The sequence below is a fragment of the Liolophura sinensis genome, chromosome 11 (genome assembly GCF_032854445.1).
Source record: "Liolophura sinensis isolate JHLJ2023 chromosome 11, CUHK_Ljap_v2, whole genome shotgun sequence".
Lineage (NCBI taxonomy): Eukaryota > Metazoa > Mollusca > Polyplacophora > Chitonida > Chitonidae > Liolophura > Liolophura sinensis.
In genome coordinates this window covers 13,478,748-13,506,428 of record NC_088305.1, presented here as the reverse complement: position 1 = coordinate 13,506,428, position 27,681 = coordinate 13,478,748, and the positions used below count along the sequence as shown (strand labels likewise).

Sequence of the window (27,681 nt, the reverse complement as noted above, 5' to 3'; positions counted from 1 at the left end):
CTTAGTACGACGCGCAAGGAACACATATCTCTTACTCTTTGTCTATTTATACATTCTCTATATGTTACACGCACAATAACAATCATTTACAGCAAGACATAAACACATATACAGAAGGTGAATGACATAATAGGTAACTACTGACACATTTATATATGTGGCAGTTGGGATGATCGGCAATGCTGGCAAAGTACCATTTGAATCGTGCCACATCACAGTAACGTTAAATTAGCTGGCCCCGGGATCACGAAGCGATCTTGGGTTTAAGTCAAACCTTCAGTCATTAAAATTAGTATGTTCATTTCCGTTATATTTTAGCTGAAAATTGTCTTACTTGCCCAGATTTTACATTTTCCATCAAAATCTTGAACTTGTAATGTAACAAACAACAATTTTGAAGTGGTTTGAAATTTTGCCTCAAGCCTAAGGTCCCTTCCCGGGCTCTCATGTTCAGCCCACTTTAGAAGGGGTTTTAACAGAAACCAAGAGGAGGGTTTCGGGGCGACAAATGCGGGGTTTCTGGCAAAGACGTCGGAATTTTCAAGCCAAGTAAAATCGGTAAAAGAGATTTGTAAAACTAACTGTAAAATTCTCCGTTACCAAAGTTTTACCGGTAGGTTTCAGATTTGTTATTATACCATAACTACAATGGGGCGTTCAGTTTAAACCGATACAATGTCATAAACTCTAGACATGAAGCTAGCATAAGTAGCTATGGTCGAGCACACGCTTCATATCTTAGCCAAGCACATCAGAGACACCATTCACACACACAATATTATTGGCTAGATAACATAGCTGAGTGAAAGAAGAAAAAGGGCATGAAGAAGATTGTAGCCTTACCTAGCATTGCATTAATAAATATGTCATTTGGATACTAGCTATTTGGGCGCGGTCTTCACAATATCATGTAAAATTGGAAATTTGTCAGAACTTTAAGCTTGATCTTGTATCATTCGTACATGTGACTGTAAACTTACACACAAAAAGCATTTGTGTTGAAATCTTGCACGAGAACTTCAGCACAAGAAATACGTTCCCCCAACACAAACACGTGTTACAAGAGAACAGAACACAAAATTGTGTTACAAGAGAATAAAACACAAACTTGTGTTGAACCAAAATAAGGTAAGTTATGCAATACAACAAAAACTTGTGTATTTTATTTACAACATGTATTCTTTCAACACAAGACCTTGTGTTAAACCAACACAAGATATAATTTTTCAAATATTGCACAAGGTTTTTGTTGGAAAGAACACAAGTTTGTGTTTATACAACACAAATGTTTTCTGTGTTTACAAACATGTTAAAATGGTGTGTTAAGAAACCTTTGCTCACTATAGGGACTGCTAACTATATACTGTGGCCTATAATTACCTAAGTGAATATTGGGTTTTCGACTTACGCTGGAATCTCGCGAGAGCCACGTGATTTTGCGAGCATAGGTTGCAACTGCAAGAAGGCCAGTCACTTTACTCTGGACATCTCGATTTGGCCAGTGAGTACAGCCCAGTTATGAATTAATATGAATATAAATTATCCATCTTTCTTTTGTATGTCTCTACAAAGTATTAGATGCATCATTTTGATGGAATGCGTTGGAAGATAAAAAATAAGATTCAAAATAAATAATAATCGAAAGGTGCAACCGTCGTCCATGAAATCCTGCTTAGTAGCTTCAGGCCTTTCCGCAATCTGTTGTTTGCACTCACAAATCTCATGGCTCTTGTGAGATTTTCTTGGAAGTCGAAAATCGTTTATTCTTCATTGTTCTGAGTGCGAGGAAGCTGCAGGTTTAAGCTATGCTATGATAATGCGTTTGTAGCACAAAATGACGAAAATGTTACACGTATATGGGTTTTAACTGAGGATTATCGAATACTACTGTACAATGAGTCCCTCTCTAGGGGCGTTGAATACGTCAGCAGCTTTCGCCAGTAGGCTAGATACATCAGCGACCATTATCGATTTAATATACAATGTTTCATAAAGCGCTCGGTGTTCTCTTAGTAGTCGGCGCTAAATGCATTAAAACATTTTACATGTAGAACTAACAGCAAATGGCTCTTGTTCAAAGTGCATTTAAGAAAAAGAAAATGAGAAAAACAGCCACGTTGATATGTTCACACGGCACAACTATAGGAGCATACGGCTCAATGCGATGAATACCGTGAGTAGATCAAAGTGATGTTTCGTCGATGATAGCGTCTACACAAACTGAGAACGTCAAAATACCGCGGATGGTGAGACGGGTGGGTCCCATATATATACGTCTGTGTTTTGTTAGTTCGCTTGCCGACATCCACAGCTCGAGACTATCATGTCAGGTATTCGTCTCTGAACGACGTGGAGAGACTCGTTAAAATACACCATGACAAGTGGCGAGCTTCTCGTAGGACGACATTGTCTGTTCCGCTGACGGCGCCCTCTACCGGAAGGCTGTCCGCGTGACGACACGGAGTCCAGGAAGGAGGTTGGCCTCCTGTTGCCACAACGGCCGTTGCACTCAGCGACAACGGTTCCTTCCGGCGAAATGATCCAATCGTCCCAGCCTATATCCGTAAAGTTTAAATAATAGGATCTTTTACAACAGTTGTTGTTGATTTCGCCTACAATGCTGGCGTTATGGGGATGCGCATGCTCGCTTGATCCCCGCACACAGCTGAGCGTATGCCTCTTAGAACGCGTCCTCAAAGTTCGTGTGTGGATGACTATCAGCGGACGCTTTTTGTTCAAAGATGGCTTCCTATTCCGATGCTGTTTACGTGTACGACCTTTTCTTGTCTTACGTCTGTTCTTGTTTGATTTAAAGAGAAGAATGGGTTTGACACTTTTCTTGCACTTTTTACACCGCACATGTAGCTTAAGCGGAGAGCTAGGGTTTTTCAACACCCCATTTAGAAGGTCAGAGGGCAGGCCGATTTTTTGCCATTTCGATTCTTTTAGTCGCATTTTCAGCGAAGTCAATAATTCATCGGGTTTGCCCTTGTCATCGACTGTGGAAATTCGCAAAGTGATGCGTTTGTTTCCTTTCAATTTTTTCCCGCGTTTCTTCAGGAAGACGTAAAGGTATCCCCTATGGACACCCACGCCGTCTTCCTTCTTTTTCTCTTGCACTTTAAACTGAAGAACGCTTTTATCGTTGATACCATCTGAAAAGATAATGCGATACAGCCTTAGTACTTATGCAGATCATTTTTTTTCTGTTGAGGTGAAAAGGACTAGTTTTCTGACAAACACACTATGTATAATCTAACACTCCCGTCCATATACCTGCAAAGTTATTGTAACGTTTACCTGATAATAAAAACATTACATGATAAGAAGGGATAAGACATACCGCTATAGTCTTCCAAAAAGCAAACACAATGTCAATATATCCATACTTTTGTTTCACGGAATTGTGCCGGAAAACTGATTATTTGTTTGACTGGCCTGTTGGAGTGAAGATTATTTCATCTTTATGAATACTACCTTTATGTCCATGACCTGGCTAGTAGCTTTGCTTATAGCTGTTCATATAGTTACAGAATCGAATTTCTTCTCTCGCTACACAGAGTGAACCCAGTGACCGGAATGACAGGGCCCTCAGCACCTTTTGCAAAGCCCATTTTCATTTCAGTCAAAATTACAAACGTCAGAATACTGATTTCCAGTATTAATTGAAATTTCAAGATATTTGTCTTAATATATTGTTATCAGGGCGCAAATTAATGTCAACATTGTATTTACTATGTCCATTGCAATAATCTGGTAATTGTGCGTCAGCCCACTCATAGGTCTGCCGATGAGCAAGGCCATGCACCTGCTTTGGCTTGAACTAGTAGACCTATTGTTTATTAATCTCACAGATTTGGCCGGCAGACGTTTTGATACCAATCCCGTAAGTTCCTTTCACCTGCCTGCCTAGCAAGTCAGAGCATGTCAGGTACTGGTACTTAATTAGATGTTTGATTTAGTATAGAAGGCCTTACCTTAACTTGGTAAGGCAGATAGGAACTTACTGTCACACTAGTAGGTTTGTGTACTCCTACACTGCAAATCCAGAGTGTGTTCTGGTTCGCATTTAATCAGTTGTATTGGATATTCCTACCATTGATAAATTGTACATCGCTGATGTTGCGTTACAACGCTGTCTTCTGAATTTATTTGGTGATCATCGAGCCACATCCCCGCTAGCTCCCCAACCAGCGATTTATGGATAGTGGCTCGGTGATGATATCACCTGTTACGAGGTCAAAACAAAATCATATGGAATCTCAACCCAAACATTTTTATTAAACCTTTCGAGATTAAAGGTGTAGAGCAAAACTAAAAATGCATGCGAAAGGACTCCGTGGTTAAGATTGTGTGTGGTGGAGGGCATAGGCTTTACATAGAAGAGTCCATCTTTACGAAGACGGCAATGTCACGGTAGGCCATCGAATGTGCACCAAACATATTCCGAGTTTTAGTGGGCTATGATGCAATTTCAAATACGTCTTTTAGGTTTTTCTGAGAATCCGTTTACTTTCCGGTCACCATAAATCTGAGTGTCACAATATCGGTGAAATGGCTTTCAATGTTTTTTTTCAAAATTCTAAATATTTCATTATTTTTAGCATTTAAACCGTTAAAGTCGTACCAACGCCTAACTTGTATTGAATTCTTTCTTCCACCAAGTCCCGGCAAGGTCACTGGCAAGGTCACGATCCACTCTGACGACACTCCGATGATGACTAATTACAATTTTACTGGAAAACTGATAAATTCATCTTAAAATTCCTATCCAGGGGACTCTTATTCATTGATCAGAGGGCTCAAGTTTTCAAGGCAAAGAAAACTCGAAAATAAAGAATATTTGAAAGGTCATTAAACATTGTTCTGGAAAACAAATCGTTTGTTTTTTAAAGAATGTTTCCAAAACAGTAAAACGTTTTTAACAAGTGTGCGGTAGTCTTTGAGTCCTTATATATGTTTTTCTAATGCTGTGATACGTCCAAGTGCGTTAAGTGGCAATAGCTGATGTGATGTCACTGGTCAATGTACAGCCAGAAAAGGCCACTGTCGAATCCAATGTTTTAAATGCACTTTACTAGAGAGAAAGTGGTCTTATTTTCCTGCACAATGTTTCATCTGACATATATTTCAAGCTAATGCTTCCCTAGACTTTGAAGAGCTTATGCTTACCTGGTGGCTCTGCTTTGGAGATGATGTCGATGTACTGGTACATGCCCGGTTGATCATCCTTAGGCGCCTTGCTGACATTCACTTCAGATTTACTAACTTCAGTTGTCGTAAGCGCTTCTGCAGTTAGTCCTGGTATAGTTTTCAAGCCAAGTTTTCTCATAATCCGGTCTTTAATTCGCTCCAGTTCAATTTTCTCCGTCACTGATCTGTTAAGGCCTACAATCGTTCTAGTACAGTTAACACAGCGACCGACGCCAGGGCGAGCTTTGTACAGCTGCTCCGGAAGTGCCGGTGTGTAGGATGACGTCACTTCCACCGGAGCTATCACAATGGCCACCAAACTAATTGCCAACCTCAGCAAGGCCTGGGTTGGCAGCATGTCCAGCGCTGTCAGTGGCAAGGCTGAAACAAGTACAGGTAAAGGTAAATCCACGGAATTTCCGCAAAAATCTGCTGTAAATCAAAGAAATAAATTGACAATATGAAGATGAGATATTGGAGAAAGGCTTTAGATAAATAGCTATAGATATATGACAGAAGTGTTTCAACGCTAAGTGAGCTACAAGAATATACTCCAGATTCCGAATCGCTTATGTGAATAAATGAGTGAATAATTGTTCATGAATGTTTATGAGCTAACAACACTTCAGTCACCTAGCAGCCATATCGTGGCGATAGACTTCTACGTATGCTCATTATCTGACAGATAATTTTAGTTCACATTCAACATACACATAATGTCCGTCGTATTCTGTTTCAGTAGAAGGAGATTAACAAATATCGTCCCTAGTCCGAGAAGTCGGCCTAAAACTGGTAAATTAAGATGTAGGATCGCATGTTATATATACAATATGTGGTACATTTAAAACTTTTAAGAGAGGGCCGGTTTTTACAAAGAGATGTACACACATCTAATGACTCCTCGTCGTTATGTGACTGATTTTTTTTTACGTAGGCCTACCACGTAAAACCCCAAGCATACTTACGTCCATACAAAGAGATGTTTGATAGAAATAAATATCTGAAGAATTAACCAGGTGAAAGTAAGAGTAGAGATCGCTAAAGCAAGCGTTTTGTCTTTGTTCAATTAAGGAAAAAAGTCCTAAAACTGTGTATTAAAACGTACGGAAAAATTGACCCCCTGATAAAAAAAATTTACACAATTAAAAATGAATAACAGAGCCTTGCGTATCGTTTAACTTACGAAACGAGATTAATGGACAACAGGTATTCTCTGCTCTTCACACAATCTTGTGGTGTGTTTGCGGTTTTGGATAAATATAGACATCTGGCAGGTGTTTTACGAAATGTTGTTGGTTTGAACGAAATCTGTCTGCTTCATCCACTCATAAAAACTAGTTATGTAAGAGAAAAAGTGGATTGACTGGTGGCACGTGCTCCTCAGAAATAAGGTCAATAAGAACTAACCGTTACGACATCATTATAATGCGAAATTTGTGTTCAACAGGAAAACAAGCAAAATTAACATAAACGATGAACACTAAAATTCATGGGTGCTTTCAAGTTTAAAGCAATAGTGAAAAGAAACAAATTGGCTCCTTTAATCAAGAACAATGATGATGGTATGATATTTTTTTTTTAATATCCTTGGGGCGAATGGACTCAAAATAGGGACAGTCGTGAAGCTTGGCGTCGAAACAGTCTCGAGCTCCTCGTTTCCGGCACAAGTGTAGTTTTTAGACACGTCTCAAAAAGAGCGTAAAAGGAAATGCACAACCAAGCTAATTGCAAAGTATGGTGGCGATGATCGTCACTAAATGCGGTTGATTCATTTATAAACTGTATCCAAATACAGACGAGGATTGGCACCATAATGATATATATATAACACACGTGAACAAGAATTCATTTACTTTGATGTTGTGTATTCATTTACTTTGATGTTATGTATTTACAGACAAAAGGTGATTCGCCACTGTGTTTATACCCTTATTCAACGATTTTCGCTTGCATAACCCGTATGACCAAGACGTATCCCCGCGTGTTTCGCGACAGCTTCAAAGTCTAAAGCCTGGGCTCAGATTGAAGTCTTGAGCTTAGATCTGTCCACTACAAACTATTCACTCTAATCGACTACAGTATTACATTAATAAACCCTGCCTACTTCATGAACACTAAAAAGATTGGAGTCCACTTACTGCACCTGTGATCATGCATCCAGAGCTGACCTACCTCTCTCTGTCCAATATTGAACTAGCAATTTACTTTTTTGCCAAGTCACTACCCGATTTCCATTAAAGTATTAAAGCTTCCATACAATGCCCACCGACTTCTCCCTGGTGACTACACTATGCCAACATTAAAACCCGTCTGTCCTCAATAACACTTTCCTTACTGAATTCCCTGTCAAAATCAGTACGGTCTATCCATCTTAGTACTGATTGAATAGTCCCTGCCCACTACAGCGCTATCCACTACACAACACAGTACTGACTGAATAGTCCCTGCCTACAGCGCTAACCACTAGACAACACAGTACTGACTAAATAGTTCCTGCCCACTACAGCGCTAACCACTACACAACACAGTACTGACTGAATAGTCCCTGCCTACTACAGCGCTTACCACTACACAACACAGTACTGATTGAATAGTCCCTGCCCATTACAGCGCTATCCACTACATAACACAGTACTGACTGAATAGTCCCCATCTACTACAGCGCTAACCACTACACAACACAGTACTGACTGAATAGTCCCTGCCCACTACAGCGCTAACCACTACACAACACAGTACTGACTGAATAGTCCCTGCCCACTACAGCTCTAACCACTACACAACACAGTACTGACTGAATAGTCCCTGCCCACTACAGCGCTATCCACTAGACAACACAGTACTGACTGAATAGTCCCTGCCTACAACGCTAACCACTACAGAACACAGTACTGACTGAACAGCCCCTCCCCACTACAGCGCTAATCACTACACAACACAGTACTTACTGAATAGTCCCTGCTCACAACAGCGCTATCCACTACACAACACAGTACTGACTGAATAGTCCCTGCCCATTACAGCGCTATCCACTACATAACACAGTACTGACCGAATAGTCCCCATCTACTACAGCGCTAACCACTACACAACACAGTACTGACTGAATAGTCCCTGCCCACTACAGCGCTAACCACTACACAACACAGTACTGACTGAATAGTCCCTATCTACTACAGCTCTAACCACTACACAACACAGTACTGACTGAATAGTCCCTGCCCACTACAGCGCTATCCACTACACAACACAGTACTGACTGAATAGTCCCTGCCTACAACGCTAACCACTACAGAACACAGTACTGACTGAATAGTCCCTGCTCACTACAGCGCTAATCACTACACAACACAGTACTGACTGAATAGTTCCTGCTCACTACAGCGCTAACCACTACACAACACAGTACTGACTGAATAGTTCCTGCTCACTACAGCGCTAACCACTACACAACACAGTACTGACTGAATAGTCCCTGCCCACTACAACTCTAAACACTACACAACACAGTACTGATTGAATAGTCCTTATCTACTACATCTCCAACCACTACACAACACAGTACTGACTGAATAGTCCCTGCCCACTACAGCGCTAACCACTACACAACACAGTACTGACTGAATAGTCCCTGCCCACTACAGCGCTAACCACTACACAACACAGTACTGATTGAATAATCCCTGCCCACTACAGCGCTAACCACTACACAACACAGTACTGACTGAGTAGTCCCTGTCTACTTTAGCGCTAACCACTACACAACACAGTACTAACTGAATAGTCCCAGCTCACTACAGCGCTATCCACTACACAACACAGTACTGACTGAATAGTCCCTGCCTACAGCGCTAACCACTACACAATACAGTACTGACTGAATAGTCCCTGCTTACTACAGCGCTAACCACTAGACAACACACTACTGACTGAATAGTCCCTGTCTACTACAGTGCTAACCACTACACAACACAGTACTGACTAAATAGTCCCTGCGTACAGCGCTAACCACTTCAGAACACAGTACTGACTGAATACTACTGACTGAATAGTCCCTGACTACTACAACGCTAACCGCTTTAACCACTAAAGAGTACCACAGTGGCTACATAGTTCCTACCCACCACACAGGTAACCAACTAAGTACTGCCCATATAGTGCTGATTGAATAGTTCCTACCCACTACGTGGCTTGCTAAGTAACCGCTGTTGAACTGTTCCGACATATATGCCTCCCGAAATGAATGTTTAAGACATAAGGCAATCAGATTTTATTGTGAAGAAAACCTGAACGAAAATGCTATCCGAGTAATACAACGAACTAATTTACAAAGCGCTCCTAAATCGTCGCAAGCTTCACCACATTTCTGGAGGGTTCTTGCGTATTGGATCCGATTGGGTTGAATATTTTGCCTCCGAACTGAAGAGAGCTGGAGCACTGGGCACTGTTTATATATGTTCAATGGTTTTTCTGTGTTTTGAAAGATGTGGAAATTTTCCACATGGTCATTATGGTGACAAAACGTTCTGTTTCTCCCGAATTCTGCCCGGTTTCCTCCCACCATAATGCTGGCCGCCGTCGTATGCGTTAAATATTCTTGAGTAAGACGTGAAGCACCAATCAAAAAAATAGACAAAATGTTTTGACCTCAATTCAAGCAAGAATAATTAAAAGCGTTGATGATCCCACTACATGTTAGTTGAACTTTTTCTATGTAGCAGACACCTGCAAGTTACCCACAATGGAATGTGATAGTAACGCACGGATATTGGGTGATACAGGCACGCAAAGTTTTCCGTTCAAGTTGACAAATTTAATACATAAATACTAAGAGAAATACATGTGGTCAGTAACATTGACATATCACTGTGCTAAAATAGCGCAATCGGATGTGCAAGCCGTCCTGAACAGCTCAAGTTTAATCACACTCTTACCTATGCCTACGTCTTTGTAAACAGTAACGTCATCTGACTAACCCTATGTTATACACCAGTAATTGACAGCGCAAACAAAAGACAAACAGGTTTTTTCCCTAACAGAGGATTTAGAGGCATTTCCGGAAATTCCTTTATCTCACAGCTTTACAGAGAGCACAGAAAGTGGGAGAGCAATCGAGCTGCGTGACTACTTTGTGATTACAAACGGCGCTGAACATATGAAGCGTGACTGGGCATTTTGAAACAAAAGCCGATAATGAACAGGTTCAGCATTTCACGGCGTAACACCGGTACAGGTTATACACACAATTCAGCTTCTATAACCTCCAGCGTCAGGGAATGGTTAATGGTCATCTGACCGACAGCAGTGAAATCTAGCTAGACCTTAAAGGGACAGGTTCACATTACCGGGTGTATGACTGCTGAAACACCCTCCCAATATACATTGTACTTCGTCTTAGAAATTTGGCTTCAGAGTTTAGCTGTGCGGTTACTTTGTAAAGCGGTTTCGCTAAGAGAGATATCTTTTAATCTTGTTTAAACAATACTATCTTTAATCGGGGTGTAACACAGATTCTAAAGCTGAAAATTAGTCGAGACCACTCCTGGTTTCGAACCATTAAACCCAGAGTCAGGCACCTAATCGCTAACGCTATGTGTTCGTTGATAGCTTAGGCCACTTGGCCAGCACCGCAAAATGAGAGTTACAGCGGGTAAAGAACATACCCTGTTTAATGATTTAAATTTTCACTTAAGTGTAAGCTCGCTTCGTGATAACGGGGTCAGATCCTGCAAGTTGAATACTAAAGGTCAGAGCCCGATTCCACAAATCCAAATTTGAAACATGATTTTAGAGCTCATTTTCAAGCCTTTTTCAAGTCAAAATTTTGAAGACCTAATCAATCTTATCTTAAGGCCAGTGTTTAAAAATTTCAACTTCTAAATCCAAAAACTAAGCCTTGTGACAACGTTCGAAATTTTAACTTAAGTCAGACATGTCTTTGCTAAACTGGCCCTGGATATTTGAGTCTAGGCGTCGCAACACACATACGGATGCCAGCCGTCAACCAAAATGAACGTGACAGGTCAATAATCACATGGCCAAAATTCCCCCAAAACTATACCTTTAACACAAACCACCAAAGAGCTAAGAAAGTATATAAAGTACGAAATTAGGTCAGATTCATGCAAAGAGAAGCAATTAACAGTTTTCAGTGATGATGGAATGACGCAAGGAATGTTCAAGGCAATTGGATGAGGTCAGATCACTTGGAGTTCTCGATGGTTTCATAGCAATGCTACGTAGACTTATGTGGATACAAAACCCTGATCGTGAGCCTATTCCAGAATGACGATAGTCTTGTAAAGCCTACATAGACTGGGCTACAATACACCCGTATCGCTGAAGAAATACGAGGTTAAGAGGTCTACTATATCGCCCCAACTAACTAGCTCTACACTACACGTATTCTTTAATTAGTGGCTGTGAGCCGTTCACAAAGGCAAGCCTTTGTCTGCGCGGGCTATCGGACCACTGATATGTAACCTATTTCCAGCTTAACCCGGGATGTGGTTGCTACAGTCGTTGTTAACCTTCAGTGTTGTTACGCTGGCCTAGATCGCTACTCTTTACTTGAGGACACCTTTCCCCCAAAGAAAAAAAGGCCATCAATCTTTGAAAGTAATTTTAATTTGGAGTGACCGATGCTTGCTTGTTAAAGACCCTGTCGAGAAAAATAAAGAGAAATGGCAGGAGTAGGCGATAAGGAAGAATTGCGCAAGTCCGTTAGCTTCTGGCTTTAAACGATATTACCAGTCATTTTCCTGCCACTGGCGTCAAGGCCGAATTAAGCTTATTACCGGGCACTTTGCAGGCAGCCAAGGGATTTCCATTACCAACGATGGCCAGTACGGAAGGGATAATCCAACCGCGAGCCGTGCCAACCAGTGATAAATTAACTTCCACGCGCGACGAGTAGCTTGAAACAGTACAAATTGATTTCCTTCGGTAAGAAGTGATTAAATATCATTGCCGTATCTGATGTGATCGTGCCTCTATAGCTACGCCCGTATCCCGGACTGTGCACCACCCACAAACCCTCTGGCGGCTCGTGCGTTACTTTCCCAAGTATACACAGAGTTTCAGATGCTGCAGCCGCCAACAGTTAAACTAAACACAAATTGAGGTCTAGGGTAGACAACCTACTCAGCCTTGGAGAATACGGATCGCGCAGATGACGAGCTGTTATCTAGGATAAATCTAGAATTGCAGATTAAAAATATTGATCCAACCCTTAACATGTACAAATCAACGGGTGCATGATTAGATGATTAAATTTTTTGACATCAACTACATAATGGTCTGGCATGTTCTCTATGCAACCGAATTATTTTATGACCTGTCTATAAGGTTATGTTATGGATTTAGCCTTTTATGGCCTGCCCATTGAGTGTTTTGCTTCACTGGTCGATTGAACGACATGTTAATAAAATTCTCCTCAAAATAAATAAATTAAACGTCAAACACCAAAATTCTCCCATCGGCTCATTCACTTATATGTTCAAACAAAGAAAAAAAAACACGCTCTGCTTGTCTGTCAGAAGTATTGTAATACAGTTGGTCCATAAGAACTTAAAATCTTAGTGACACATGTGTGGAATATCTCAAACGAACCAGAGCTCCTAGCAACACAAATTGCCGTCAGACTTACCTTTGACTGTATTATCTGAAGCGTACGTTACAAACGGGTTCGCGGACTCCGGCCAGATGGTAATGTATCCGGATAGCTTGCCTTCACTACTAACACGATAAGTGTGCGTTTCCGGCCCTCTAAGCTATCGACTCTATTACGCTTTCGATTGCCAAACAATGGCTCGATACCTCACCTCCCTCCAGTGCTGCGCAGCCAGTCCGTTCTCGTTGTTCCGTTGACCAAACTTCCCTTTGGGAGGCTGGTAAACTTTGGCGCTCTCTACACTCACACTCTGCATGTGGAGGCAACTGGTCCTCACTGAGTTTATATAAAAGAATAAGATCAAACTCCCACGCTCATTGCTGTTTTCGGCAAAGATCGGCAGGTTCCGCCAGCCTGAGCGTGTAACTCACAGTTGTTGGTGATCAGCCGACCGACAAAACAGAGTTACCACCATGCGTTCAAATTCGTGTGTGGCACTTTTATATAGAAATTTAATCATACGGCTTTGTCGGCGACTCATAACGCAACGTAGATTTACGAGGCTAATGGCCGGAGACTGAAGAGAATATGATGACATCCGTTTTAAGCGTCCTAGCCTGTATTCACGTGATGTGTTTCTTGTCTACACATGTCAGGGTTCGAATCCCATTAGCGTCGATTTGTTTCTGTCCTATCCACGCAATCATTGAAAGCTAATTTAACGCTGTAAACTACTGAAGATATAGTGTGGTAAGTTTTGAAATCATCATTATCTCGCCTCTTGTCGCCTGCTGATGATTAGAAGCTGTTGAGGGGAGATGTTATCCTCCTTATGAGACGTACGTGGGAAGGTCTGTCAGCAACGTGCGGATGGTCCTGGGTTTCTCCCGGGCTCTCACCTGTTTCTTCCCACCATAATGCTGCCTGCTGTCATATAAGTGGAATATTCTTGAGTACGGCGTGAAACACTAATCAAATAAATAAATAAATCCTTCTTATGAAGGTTAACATTGATGATAGGGTATCTATATGCGATATTCGTGTGTCATACCAACAGTGAGTGTGGGGTATCTCCATGCGATATGTGCGTGTGATATCAACAGTGTGTGGGGGTATCTATATGTAATTTGCGTGTGACGTATCAACAGTGAGTGTGAGGTATCTGTATGCGATATGTGTGTGTGTCATATCGACATTGCGTTTGTCATATCAACAGTGCATGTGGGGTATCTTTATTCTGTATGTGTATGTAATATCAACAGTGGGTGTGGGATATCTATATGAGGTATGGGTGTGTCATATCAACAGTGAGTGTGTGGTATCTATATGCGATATGCTTGTGTCATATCGACATTGCGTGTGTCATATTAGCATGTGAGTATGGGGTATCTATATGCGTGTGTGTCATATCAACAGTGAGTGTGGGGTGCCTATATACGATATGCTTGTGTGATATCGACATTGCGTGTGTCATATTAGCATGTGAGTATGGGGTATCTATATGCGTGTGTGTCATATCAACAGTTGTTTGTTGCGTAGGAGCTTTAAAGCCTGCAGGAAGAGATGTATACGCATTCCATTCATTTTTATTGATTGATGACAGAGAGTTAATTTATTTATTGCGATTTAATTACTTGCTTGGCGTCTCAAAATAGGGCTCATGGAAGCCAAGTACCGGTGAAGCCCATGGAAACCACCGCCATTCGCCATTTCGTGACAAACCTCCTGATTTAATGTAGTTGGATTCGACGTAAAGCACTATTTTCGACTTTCAGGCAATGTACCAAGTAGGTCAGTTCGAATCCATGTCTTACTGCTCCAGCCACGGCATTTAATCAGGTGATTTGTCAGGCATCTGTCAAAGGGCGGTGGTTTACAGGGCACTCCGATTTCCTCCACACACAAACCTGGACAGCATTATGGAAGTTAAAAAGATCTGTACGCTACTAAACACAAATCATCAAAAAATACATAAATAAATAAGTATTTGAAAATAAGTTTAAAAATCGTGATCAGAGGTGCGTTGTGTAGTTTTGTCTCTTGTATTAAAGTTTGTCGTGATCAGAGGTACGTCGTGTTGTTTTGTCTCTTGTATCAAAGTTGGTGATCAGAGGTGCGTCGTGTTGTTTGTCTCTTGTATCAAAGTTTGTCGTGATCAGAGGTGCGCCGTGTTGTTTTGTCTCTTGTATCAACGTTTGTCGTGATCAGAGGTGCGTCGTGTTGTTTTGTCACTTGTAACAAAGTTTGTCGTGATCAGAGGTGCGTCGTGTTGGTTTGTGGTTCTCCTGCTGAGGAGCGCCTATTACTGGCCTGTGCCACGTGAAGATATTGTGTGGTGAGTTTTGCCAGTGGTCAAAGAGATGACTATGTACTATTCGCAGGAATGCACGGTCACGTGGCACTGTTTTACAACCACGTACACCTGTTTGCCTAATAAAAATTTAATTACATTAGGAAATCTACAGCAATAAAAATCTGTCACTGGTGTTTGACTGTCATATTTCATTACTAGTTTCGCTGGGAAAGTCCATTGTTTTGGTGAATTGATTTTATTGAATATATCGCATGTGACGCTACGTCCTAAAATAAATCTACATCACCGACACACTCTGACTGAAACACTAAACAGTACACGTAACAATGTAGGCTTGGATAACTCGCACTGGTCGCGATTGGCGTCTCAGTGAACAGCGAACTCATTTGAATGCATTACTGCTCCAACTGTGAAGAGCAAAAGCCACCCTATCAGTCGCGCTTCTCAACCTACTAATTCCCGAAGCAACGGATTCAGTAGATGCAGCTTTGGCTGAGCCAATTCTTGCTTTATACTCCCCGGAGTTCTGAGCTACAATCGCTTGTGTTACACACATCAAGAGACATGGTCATTTATCACAGACAACAATCAGTCACGGAAAGACAACACAAATTCGAAACCACCCGCAATCCAACTAACGAAACAAGCTGATAAGGGCGCACGTGGGTTTCGTCAACACTGGCACAACCCGTGCCCACGAGTATAAACCGAACGAATGCTTTTGTATTATTGCATTCAGGCCTACTTCTGTCTCTTTTCCGTTGGTGTCACTTATCTATCCGTCCGTATAATCCTTCGGCGGAAGGCCCTGTCCGTTACACAGCCGTTGTTGCTGGTGAAGTTAATGGAATGTCTGTCCCACGCGTCCCATGGTGTAATACTACGTATATTTTGATTATAAGCTGATATACTGTGTCATCTATGTAAACTAAGGCGTGTCTCAATCAAGTCCCACACACGCGTTCGCCTACATTCCCAATGACCTGTGTCTGTTTCAAACCCCTATTTACATTCCTACCATACGGCACAGGAGTTTTGATGTAGTATGACAATGCGCATACATCTCACCCTGCCGTTACTTCAAGCATACACGTGTATACTAGCGCACGTCAAAATATACGTGTGTAGAGATAAAGTAATACACTGTTATAACACATTTATATTTCTATATCAACATTTCCTTGGTGCACTGCTTTTTACTGTAGATATACAGCTCTCTTCTCGTCGTAAATTTTTACAGCCATTTGCCCACTTACATACGCAAGGGGTTGTAAAAAGTACAACATCGTGTCATGTTTTTTCATTACCAAAGCGCTGTAAATCTGCAAACGTCAATCGAACACACAACAACATATATACGTACACTTATCGCTAAAATGAGAGATTGCAAATGGACGATGACTCAGTTTGGGAAACCTTCAGTAGGTACTTGTATTTGAACCTTGTATTTACCATTTCTTTGATAAACCTGCTTCATTTGTGTTGTACAAGTTGACAGCACATTCCCTGCTGTAAAATTCAGCCAGATATTGTCTATGTTTACAGCTAGTTTTATACAATATTGGCACGGAGGCACTTGTTGGTGTCTGATGCACAAATCGAATGCAAATAACAGAGCCTCAATTTCACATTTTAGTTCTCAGTCAATTTCCAAATCAAAAATCCGCACAAATCCAGAGAAATGCTACAAAAGCTCTTCAAGTCCGTTTGCCAAATCGCACAGCGTGAACGTGGCTTAAGATCTAGGCTACTCAAAACTACTGTACCTAATTTAAGATAAGTCATAATACATAAAGCATAATACGAATGTCGAATCAGATATTGCCACAAAACGCGCTTTCTCAGGTCTATTTCCAAACAAAATCTAAATACAAATCCGCAGAAATCATAACACAGGAGAAATATTTTGACACTCGGCGTTACTTGTTATGTAGACTGTAGACTGACCGCTATGTCGATCGTACAACGGACCCAAGGTAGAGTAAAACAAACAAGCTAAATACAAATATCCAAGAAGGACCTTTTGTAATTCACTATATTTCAAAGTCCTAGTCCATCCCAAGTGGAATAAAATTGATGTCATGATCACTAAGAACGCTTATTTTGTCATAACCGTCAGAGTGGCATGTAAAACTGGAGAAAACAAATAAATAAAGAAACAAGAAAACCAGACGCAGAAGTATAAAAGTGTAAGAAGGTGTACATGGTGTCTAACATATGAAGATGGAAAGAAACAAATTAAGGAAACAAAAATAAATAAACAAATCAGAACAGAAGTACTAAGGTACAAAAGTGTGTATACAACGTCCTTCGAAGAAACAGGCCAAGAAAGAAACAAAGAAACAAACAAACGAAGCATACAAGGAAAACAAATGCTAAACCAGAATCAGAAGTATAAAGAAACGAAGTGCGAATAGAGCGTCCTACAAGGCACGAATGAAACACGCACGCCAAGAAACACAATTAACAAAAACAAACAAACAAATAAACCAGAATCAGAACTATAAAAAAATAGTGCGCATACAGCGTCCTACAAGAAACAAATGAAACACACACGCAAAGAAACAAACAAAGCTAACAAAAACAAACAAACAAATAAACCAGAATCAGATGTATAAAAAAAATAGTGCGCATACAGTGTCCTACAAGAAACAAATGAAACACACACGCAAAGAAACAAACAAAGCTAACAATAAATAAATAAGTAAATAAATAAATCAGGATCAGAAGTTAAAAAATTACACAAGTGCGTGTGCTGTGTCCTACTTAGATGAATCATCATGGACACCTGGTGGATGACAGTTTTATCCAGTATCTGAAACTGTTCTTAATTGCGATTATGGGGCGAAATGGCTTAATTTATAATTTTATGACATGAACTTGAGGTATCTGTTAGTTTACGATCGAATTACAAATTGGAATTTTAATCTGCTCTTGTTGATTGGCTTCACGGGGGATATAAATCAAAACCCCAAAACAGCTATGTATCATCTGTACTTAAGCATGACAAACATAGAGTTTAATAGTTCTTCTTGCACATGAATTCGTACAATGCGTGGGAATGATAAAGCAGTGGAGATACTGAGCGACGCTGTGATAGATGACATTGCAACATTAGGACGACCTGCAAAGAAGGCTCTCTAGCTCATGTGTCAGCTGGCGAATATCATAGCATCAATTTCTCCAGAGATGGTCAAGTGAGATAAACCAAGTATACTGGAAGGATTATCTTCCACCTACCAGGCGTTCTATAATAACTTACTGCATGTATCATGATTTCGATAAAAGCAATAGTTGCTAGCTAAAATCAATTTATCCGTCTTGAAATTGGTTTGTTAGCTTCTTTACTCCTGATATCCAGTTTTGTTTCAACGTTCTACAAAGACGCGTGGAATTATTGTTATGTTCATAAACGTCACGACGTTTGAAATTAAATGGAGATTGAATGAATTACACAGTTTGCAAGTGTGGCTTATCTAGTTCGATGCTGAGTTTTAACAGTGTAAGATAAGTATGTGGCTCTCAGTGAGGACGCATCCTCTCAACAGCATGACTTACCAGTTTCCCATTGACTTCTTACAGTCCTAAACTGCGAGTACTTGATTCCCTTATTTCCCTTATATTAGAAAATATACAGATGTAGCCTATTTGAGACCAATGCACAGTGAATGGAAAATAAATTGGCTTTATATCAAGTAGCTGTTTACGAACAAGATGTGTTAGAAACTTATCAGGTGCTATTTGTCCAAAGTGATTTTAAACAGCTTTATAATGATTTTTGCTCTTTCGCTGACGATACCTTGTGTGTGTGTGTCGGTCTGTTTTAGTTTTATGGCATGTCACATACATGTAAAATGTAAATTCATTTCTCATATCGACATATCACCAAAGACGAACGAAAAAATGAATAGGCCTACATGAATAAATGAATCAAACAATCGGACACAGAGCCAGATTGTCTAATTTCCGGGACGTACCACCCACAATGAGTCATTAACAACAGACCATACGATGTTCAAACTGTAAAATAATAACTCTTAGAACGACGTAAAATACACAAAACAGGATCATAATGCAAACGGTCATAGCTACAAAACGCAAGAAAGCGCTCAATGAGGGTCACATGGCAAGCCTAAAGGAGACTATCCGATTAAAACAAGAAGGTTCCTCAACAAAGGGGAAGCGTGATACAGAAAGAAAAATGATCTTCCTCACAGAAAGAAGCATGACCTTGCCAAAAAGCAGTGATGCAGTGATGCTACGCAAAGTGTAAGCAAAATACAGGTTAATAAACTTGTGGATTTATTGGTTCGCAGATTGAGGAAACCGGAAAAGTCCGCAAAAGATCACCCTTTTTTTTCAGGTACGTAACAAACTTCCAGACTAAAAGCCGTAAAGCCGTAGCCAAACCGCAGCGTACTGGATTGCATCCCGGCCGTGAACTTATTGTTCGACATCAACACCATAACGCAGTGAGTACGGATGGGGGTGGGGGGGGGGGGGGGGGGTGCTGCGGTGGAGATCTTTTCAACACTACTTCTGACAAATTCAAGGTTCTTTTGCAAACTCTCTTTTTTCACGATTTACGCCGTCTAGGACGCTTTATACAACAACAATCTGTTAACAGCCTACAAAGCTACAGTAACGGCAAAACGTAAAGCTGGGATTTCCAGGTCAAGGTCATTATGAAAATGTATACACCTGTGGAAAACGCTCTTAGAAATCAGCCTTGAGACTTTCAAAACACAGGTTATTTAGGACAACGTCCTCCCAAACAAAATATAAATCTCGGAGAGGCTGCCTTACGTAAAGTTTAAACACAAGTACGGCTCACAGAAGTACCGACGCATTGCTTGTTATATTTTGGGGCTTACTCAAGTTAGAGAAAGGGTCATAATTCATGGGGATGCCAGAGACACGGTCAGTAGTTTTAAGCCATAGGTAGTTCATCCTGGTGCCATGCACCAAAACGCTCTCCAGATTGAAACGACCTAGATAAATACTCAGTCACGAGGTAAAAGAAACGAAAAGTTGCCAGAATGGCAAACTTTTCTTGTCTTAGGTAATTTTGGGAAGACCCAATCTCGAAACCACGGCCCGTATTTATCAAACGTCTTAAGACTTAAGTCAAAAATTCAAACACAGCTACAAATAGAATGTTTCGCTTTAGACAGATTAAAATTTGCACAATGCTTCTTTACTGCAGGACAATGTACTAACCAACACTTGGGTTCTTTCCTGTCCTGAGTTTGGTTTTTTAAGGGCTTGCAATTTATGACATAAGTCTTAAGTTGCTTGATAAATACGAACCGTGTTGTTCATTCGTATCTTTGCGATAACGTTTTATGAGCAAACCGGTAACTTTATACGCATGCATTTCAAGAGAACAATTTCTCTGAGTTGGAACTGAGTTATCGTGGTTTCCCCCTGGCACTTGCTTTCCTCTCACCATAATTCTGATTGCCGTCGAATGAATGAAATATTCTTTAGCACGGCGTAAAACACAAATCCAAAAAAACATTGTTCAGTCAATGAAACATGCTAGTCTGGCAGTAGTCTGCGGATAATCGTATGTTTCCCCTAAAACCATTTAGCTTAGACAATTCGATAGTATTTTTCCATATGTACAAGTGAAATACTTGGGATACGTTAATGTATACGCCAACGAGGACAAACGAATACTGTTTCAGCACTGTTCCCAACATTATCCTTTGACCTTCACCTTATGGCCTCAATTATACTGACCCTTTCCACGTCTATTAAAGTTTCCCGCCGCAAATGACGTGTTCTTATTCGTCAAACAAATATAGACATCCTATATCTGCATTTACTCGCAAATGTACCTTACAGAGTTTCAGAATGCTAGCCTCGTTTCAAATTCACCTCTGCTGTAACCTTCCACTAAGTCACATGATCTGTAGCATCTACTTGTTTCAGGAAATAAATGACACACAAAGTTTGAATTTTGAATCAAGTTACCACCCACGTCTGGGCGTCTCAAAGCAGAAAGCAGATGGCATGTTTCGTGGGAATGAATTTAACATTTCAGATTTCATCACCAAAGTCATAAATCTGTAGTGTAAACTGTATCTGTAGTGTTTTGGAAAAACACCTACGATGTTTCCAATAATACTAATCTTATAAAGGCATCATAAGGAAAACGAGAAGACATTAAGTGTGTATACATATACCGTATTTATTGTGGCAGATCGACTCCATGCCGTAAATAAAGCATCATACAGAAGGCACCGGACATGACAACCCATCCAGTCACATTTTACTGACTCGGGACCAACCAGTCCTGTTTCCTTTTTCTCACCCCTTCATGCTGAGCGCCAAGGGAGACAGCAACCAGTAGCCATTTTAAAATCTTTGGCTTCACCCGACATGGGTTTGATCCCAAGTCTCCCGATTTCGAGGCAGACACTCTGACCATCAGGTCTCAAAACCTATACAATGACAGCCTCTACATATGCATGAACAATGATTACGTTTTTAAAGTCCTCCCTTCACACTACTTATAGACGGATTACAATCCAAATAAGGCAGTTCTGACCACATGCAACGATGACTACAAACTTAGGGTAAGGGAATCCATTTGAATTACATAAAAATAAAGAAAAAAATATGAAGGATGCCCTTTTCTCTAAAGCTTATCACTATGTCGCATAATAAAAAAATATAATTAAAGTATAATCAAAGACGTGTAGCACAGCGTAAAACCAGTGCAGCGACGACAGTGCAACAGCTCACAAATGATCACACGTAACTGGTGAATTACGGCTTCTTTTCAGTTTAGCTTAGCGTTTTGGTATGTACGTTTAACCATAGTGTATCAGCTAACATAGCGTCTTCAAGTAAAACACATCCTAGTCATTAACGGTAGTATTATTTTCTTTCCATACAGCACCATTGCATAAAGTTGGGTTATTTTTCCCAGTGCTGTTTAAATGCTCTGTGATGAATTTGTCTGTTCATTTACAACTTTCGTGAAGGAAGCAGTTTGTCTATGGAAGCTGAAAGATGTACAAAATGACATGGGAGTTTTCGGTTTGAAGTCTTTTATGGCTGAAGGTAAAAACATCCTACCGTACCATGTGACCTGTAAAAATAGTTACACCTGCAACTACTGTTGCATGGTGTTTGTCACTAATAGCATGGAGTACACGAACGATGGAGAGGACTTACGAGATAGACGTTTATGGACAAGAGATGTCAATTACGTATCCGGGATAGGGCGAGACAGGTGATCGTAAATTAATGACCTCAAAAGTTGCCTATCATATTTACTTTTACAATAGCACTTTTTACCTTTAAGGACAAAAGAGTTCGAACTCGAAGCTCAAATTGTTCCTAATAATTGTCAAATGTTCTCACGAAAATTATCCTTTTCCATTCATTATTGCTAGGAGTAGCCCAAATCACCACACAGTACAGTTGAGGAATGATAACGAGGCCGTAAGTTACTGTGACCTTTGTTCACGGACGTTAAAGTACGTCATGTGGTCAGGCCGTTGGTGTTGTATGTCGGCTCGGTCCGGATCTCCCTCACAGACATGGGTGATAAGAGGGTATTGGTTACGAGGGGGCTTCGGCTCAGCAGCTTAATGGTTTATTGCTTAGATTATAACAGCAAGTTGCGCATAAGCGAAATAGTTTATGGTTTCCGGTTGAATGACAGAGCTATAACTATAGCAGCGTGAGGATGACTGCAGTAACCAGAGGGTAATAAACTAACATGGAGCACGCGGGCCTACGTGTTGCTGCACAGCGTCGCTCTGTACAGATTCCAGTGTGTGTTAAGGTACATTCTCAATACGATATGTCTTCACTGACAATGATTGCTGGTCGGACGTGAAATGTAGAGCACTGATCGAGGTGGTATTCACATTATAACGGTTTGGCTCGCGTAGGAGTTGCACACGTATCGATAATTAGGACCATCGCACTGGAACTATTGCCTGCCAAACAGTTATTTCATGTTAGCAATTGGTCAAAGGTTATTGACCTGTTTATTTATTTGACTATTGTTCACGCTGTACTCAAATTTTACTTATGCAATAGCGGTCAGTTTTATGCTGAAGGAAACCGTAGCGCCCAGCGACCTTTGGCAGGTATGCACATCGCATTTGTACAAGGCAAGTTATCTTCAACAAACGTTAGAGAGTGCAACTTGCCACACGGGCGTCATCGTGCACTTGTTGTCACCAAAGGTCTGTGAACAAGTGGAAAAAAGAAAAAAACGACAAATTCCCTGCCCAAGGCCGGTTTTGAACCTGCTCATCATTTGTCCCAGCTTTTGAAAGGCTCTCTCATTCAGCCATACCCCACTTACCAGGTTGTCGTAACACAACACTGGAATAGTGCATGCCAGGTTTGAGCATATCATTGCCTCTATCTTCATGTCTTCATAATTCAATCTTTCATTTACCGGTACTATGTTAGTCCAGTCACTTGATACACTTATATCGCTTATGATAATTTACGAGGGCCTACGCCGACTCATTCATAAAAGATGTCAATCGCCCACCAAACAAACAATCACATCCCTAATGTCGACGTATGTTCAAATACAGCCCCAGCAGGTTGGGCTACCCTGTTTTAGTTCAGAAGATATTTCAAGATTCTAATTCTTGATTGTATTGTAGGATAACCAAAATATACAGTCACTTGTACGGCGGCGGCCTTGTGGAGGGAAGAACCCAGGGGAACAACACCCATCCTCAGCTTGCTGGAAGATTTTCCCACGCACGTCCGGTGAAAAAGCCAATATGAGCTGGGCTTGAACTTACAGCGATCAAACTGGTGAGAGAATTCGGAGTTATTGTGCTGCATTAGTACGCTAATCACTAGGCCACGGAGGCTCTTGAATGCAATATACTACAAAACTCCAATCGTTATTATAAGCAGAACTTACTAAGTCAAGAGCCAAACTTTACTTTGTGAAACACGAGCCTGAATCCTAATAACGTAAACATGCTTGTGTATGGTATTGAAAAAAATCCAACAAACAAATAACAAAGCTGTGTTAGATACAATAATTCAGAAATATTGTGGCACAATGATACTAGTACGCTGACGTCGTAGTGATGGCGTCTGATATAAGACTTTGAAACGACAGGGTGAGATGACAGCAAGGCAAGTTGTAGAGCTGTGACCCGCATCTTATACCGATGGGGTAGGTGCCAAGTAGACAATTGGTCAGTGGGGCAGAACACGTATTGTCTAGAAGGTCGTGTACATAGTAGACGGCAAGCTCATTGACTGATAGGCTAACGGATCAATACATATTTTCTTTGTTTTCATGCTTGGACGTTTCCCTGCACTACAGGCGTACACAACATAGACAGACTTTGACTTTTTGCCATATTGTGTGAAATTGAAATGTCTCCTAGCGTCATGATTTATATCTTTTTGTTTAGTTATTTATTAGTTATTTATCTGTTATAAACGCGTCAGTTAGTGGAGACGAATATAAAACACACGAGCAGCAGTGTCTTAGAGAACTCGGCCGGCGAAGAGTGTTGAAACTTTGTGAACCTAGGGTGTTTTCAGTACGTGAACATCCCTGGTAGTGCAAATTTCTTACGTGATAAGTGTAGTACGTGGTACGTTCCCTAATGGCCAGGATTAAAAACTATGATCATGCAGGCTTTTTCTCCGGCCTTACGTGGGACGGTCTGCCAGCAACCTGCGGATGGTCGTGGGTTTCCTCCGGGCTCTACCCGGTTTCCTCCCACCATAATGCTGACCGTCGTCGTATAAGTGAAATATTCTTGAGTCAGGTGTAAAACACCAATTAAATAAATAAATCAATAAAAACTACGAATAATACTAAACTTTAAAACTGATTCATGCAAAGCAAGAGAGACGGCTTTTAAAATTCAGTGAAATAAATTGAGACCGGTAATGGTTTTGACAAATGCAATAAATGATAAATTTAAAAATCACATTTGCAATAATGCAGACAAATGTGCCTTGAAAATGTTCAGATAAATATCGTCTTCAACATTTATTTCGTATTAATGTGTGGAACTTGTAATAAGTTACAAAAAGTGCAGACATAGATTCAAGGTCAAAAATGATATTAAAAGTCTATAGCACATGCATCTTGGTTGAGGCAATTCAATGTAAAAATGTTTTTGTTTCCTATTTATATTGAACGTTGGCAGCAAATCCGATAATGTTTTATTCCCTGTGCCTGTTATTCATCCAGTTTTCCATCTGCCGTCTGGCATCTATGTCAGTTTTTGTCGAGATTTTAGGAGTAAATGACAAGTTGGTTTCTGTGTAAGGCAGGGTAAAAAAAAGAGAGATATCACTGGAAGGAAGATTGGGTTAAACTAATGCAATGTTTGGAATAGAGACAAATAGAAGAGGTGAGTCATAGACAGAGTGTTCGAGACAAGTCTTGGCAACGTGCCAGAAAAATCGTCAATATGACCCAGTCAGGTTAACGCAATCATAGCTCCACGATCAGCGTAACGGCAATGACGGGACGTCCAGAAACACACTGAGCAGTCTTTTTGTTCGTAATCGGTAACGAATGAATAAAGAACTCACCGGACTGACTGATTGACTTTTAGATTGACTAATTAATTGATGATAAAATGGATTATCTATAGATATGTCTCAGTGTTCTTGTATTTATTTATTTATTTATTTGATTGGTGTTTTACGTCGTACTCAAGAATATTTCACTTATACGACGGCGGCCAGCATTATGGTGGGAGGAAACCGGGCAGAGCCCGGGGGAAACACACGACCATCCACAGGTTAGTGTTATTGTATGTTTTGTTTGTAGATATATAGGTCTGAGTCCATCAAATAGTTGGATTTCTGCATGATCAGTTTACTTACGAAAACGAAGATGTTTTTTATAGATTCATTGCCAATTTGATCAAATGGTAACGTAAATTAGTGTCATAACTGAGTGACGGAGTATATTGTGAATCTAAAGGTTAGCTGAAGGATCGACTGACTGTGTGATGACTGGCTGACTGAAACATTCATTCAATGACCGAATGACTGACGATTCAACAGAATGAATCAGATTGAAGAAAGGAACAAACGCCGGGGCGAATGAAAAAAAAGGAATACACGAAAATGGAAATGATTGATAGATTGAATGAATGAATAAGTCGCTTGAGAATATGTATGTATTTATTTATTTATTTATTTATTTATTTCATTTGATTTTAAACCCATTTCTTCACTTATTTGGTTATTTGTTTGATTTTGCATGGTACTTTTCGGGACTGGTTCGTCCACAGAACAATGATTAGGTATTGACGCCAAGAAATCCAGAGTTAAAAGCTATGGGTAGGTTTAGCCCTCCAAGTCCTTAACAAACTTGCTGACTATATTTAGCGCCGACTAATGTAACGACTCCATAATATCTTGTGTCCTCCCGCCCGGCATGAGCCAGACCACAGGCTTAGAAGTGCGACGGACTAGTTCTGTTCCAGAAATATCGTACATTTGTGTAGAAATACAGGCGACATCAAAGGGCTGGCGAGTTTGTAATTAGGTGAGTGGCGGAAAAGAGTCTTATCCTTGGCACGGCAGCCTCACGTAAAACCGTGCTTGACACCGGGGCCAGTTCGTGAGGAGAGATCGCTCTACCCCACTGACCGACATTCGTCCGCAACTCCAGTTGTGTGTGGCAAGCCCTTTTTTATAACCAACTAACGACATTTGGCTTTTCTCAATTGTTGAATTCTAGGAATCACAGCATGGAGGTCCAGTCACATGGACATCCAAAAAGATCGTTTTACAATATAAATATACATGCTTCCAAAACTCCAGGCGAAGCGAGCGAATAACGCCTCAATCAGACTACTGACATGAATCAAATTGCTCCCTCGTTTGATTTTTATTTGATGGTTGTGCATCCCATAGTTAATTCACGAAGATATATTATCACTTAGCCGTCTTTGGAAGGCTTCAAAGCCATGAAAAAAGCCCTGAAGTATACATAGCCTTATTATTATGTATGACGGAAATAAAGTTCCGAAGGTCTTATCCTAAACTATGCACAATAATAAGAGTGTTTGCAAAAGCCATTATGTCCACAAAATGATAGCACATGTGGAGGTAAAACACGTGAAAGTTGTCTCTCCTTGCTGATCCACGTCAAATTTGCTATTGCTGGCATCAGATTCTAAAACCATGGACTTACAAACTTATAAATTATTGTCTTGTTGATAATCTTGTATGTACTTTTGGGGCTTTACGTTGTAAGGATTAACATGAGTTGCCTGTAAATCACGCTGCCTTCAAATATCAACAGATGATGATGTATCTTTGCTCCGATATTGCTACATAATCAATTTATTTATTTATTTGATCGGTGTTTTACGCCGTACTCAAGAATATTTCACTTATTCGACAGCGGCCAGCATTATGGTGGGAAACCGGTGGAAACCGATGACCATCCGCAGGTTGCTGCAAGACCCTCCCACGTAAAGCTGAAGAGGAAGCCAGCATGAGCTGGACTTGAACTCACAACGACCGCATTGGTGAGAAGCTCCTGGGTCATTACTCTGCGCTAGCGCGCTAA

The 27,681-nt window shown here is 40.6% G+C and overlaps 1 protein-coding gene across 1 annotated transcript in view; it reads right to left on the bottom strand.

Annotated features, from left to right (window-relative positions):
- Positions 1-2,280: 2,280 nt before the first annotated feature.
- LOC135478096 (inhibin beta A chain-like) overlaps positions 2,281-27,681 on the bottom strand; it is a 93,184-nt gene continuing 67,783 nt past the window's right edge. Inside the window, exons 2-3 of the mRNA XM_064758367.1 lie at positions 5,173-5,574; positions 2,281-3,155 (exon numbers count right to left, since the gene is read on the bottom strand). Of these exons, the coding sequence (XP_064614437.1) occupies positions 2,287-3,155; positions 5,173-5,574 (1,271 nt within the window). The 3' untranslated portion in view covers positions 2,281-2,286. The remainder of the gene's footprint in view (positions 3,156-5,172; positions 5,575-27,681) is intronic.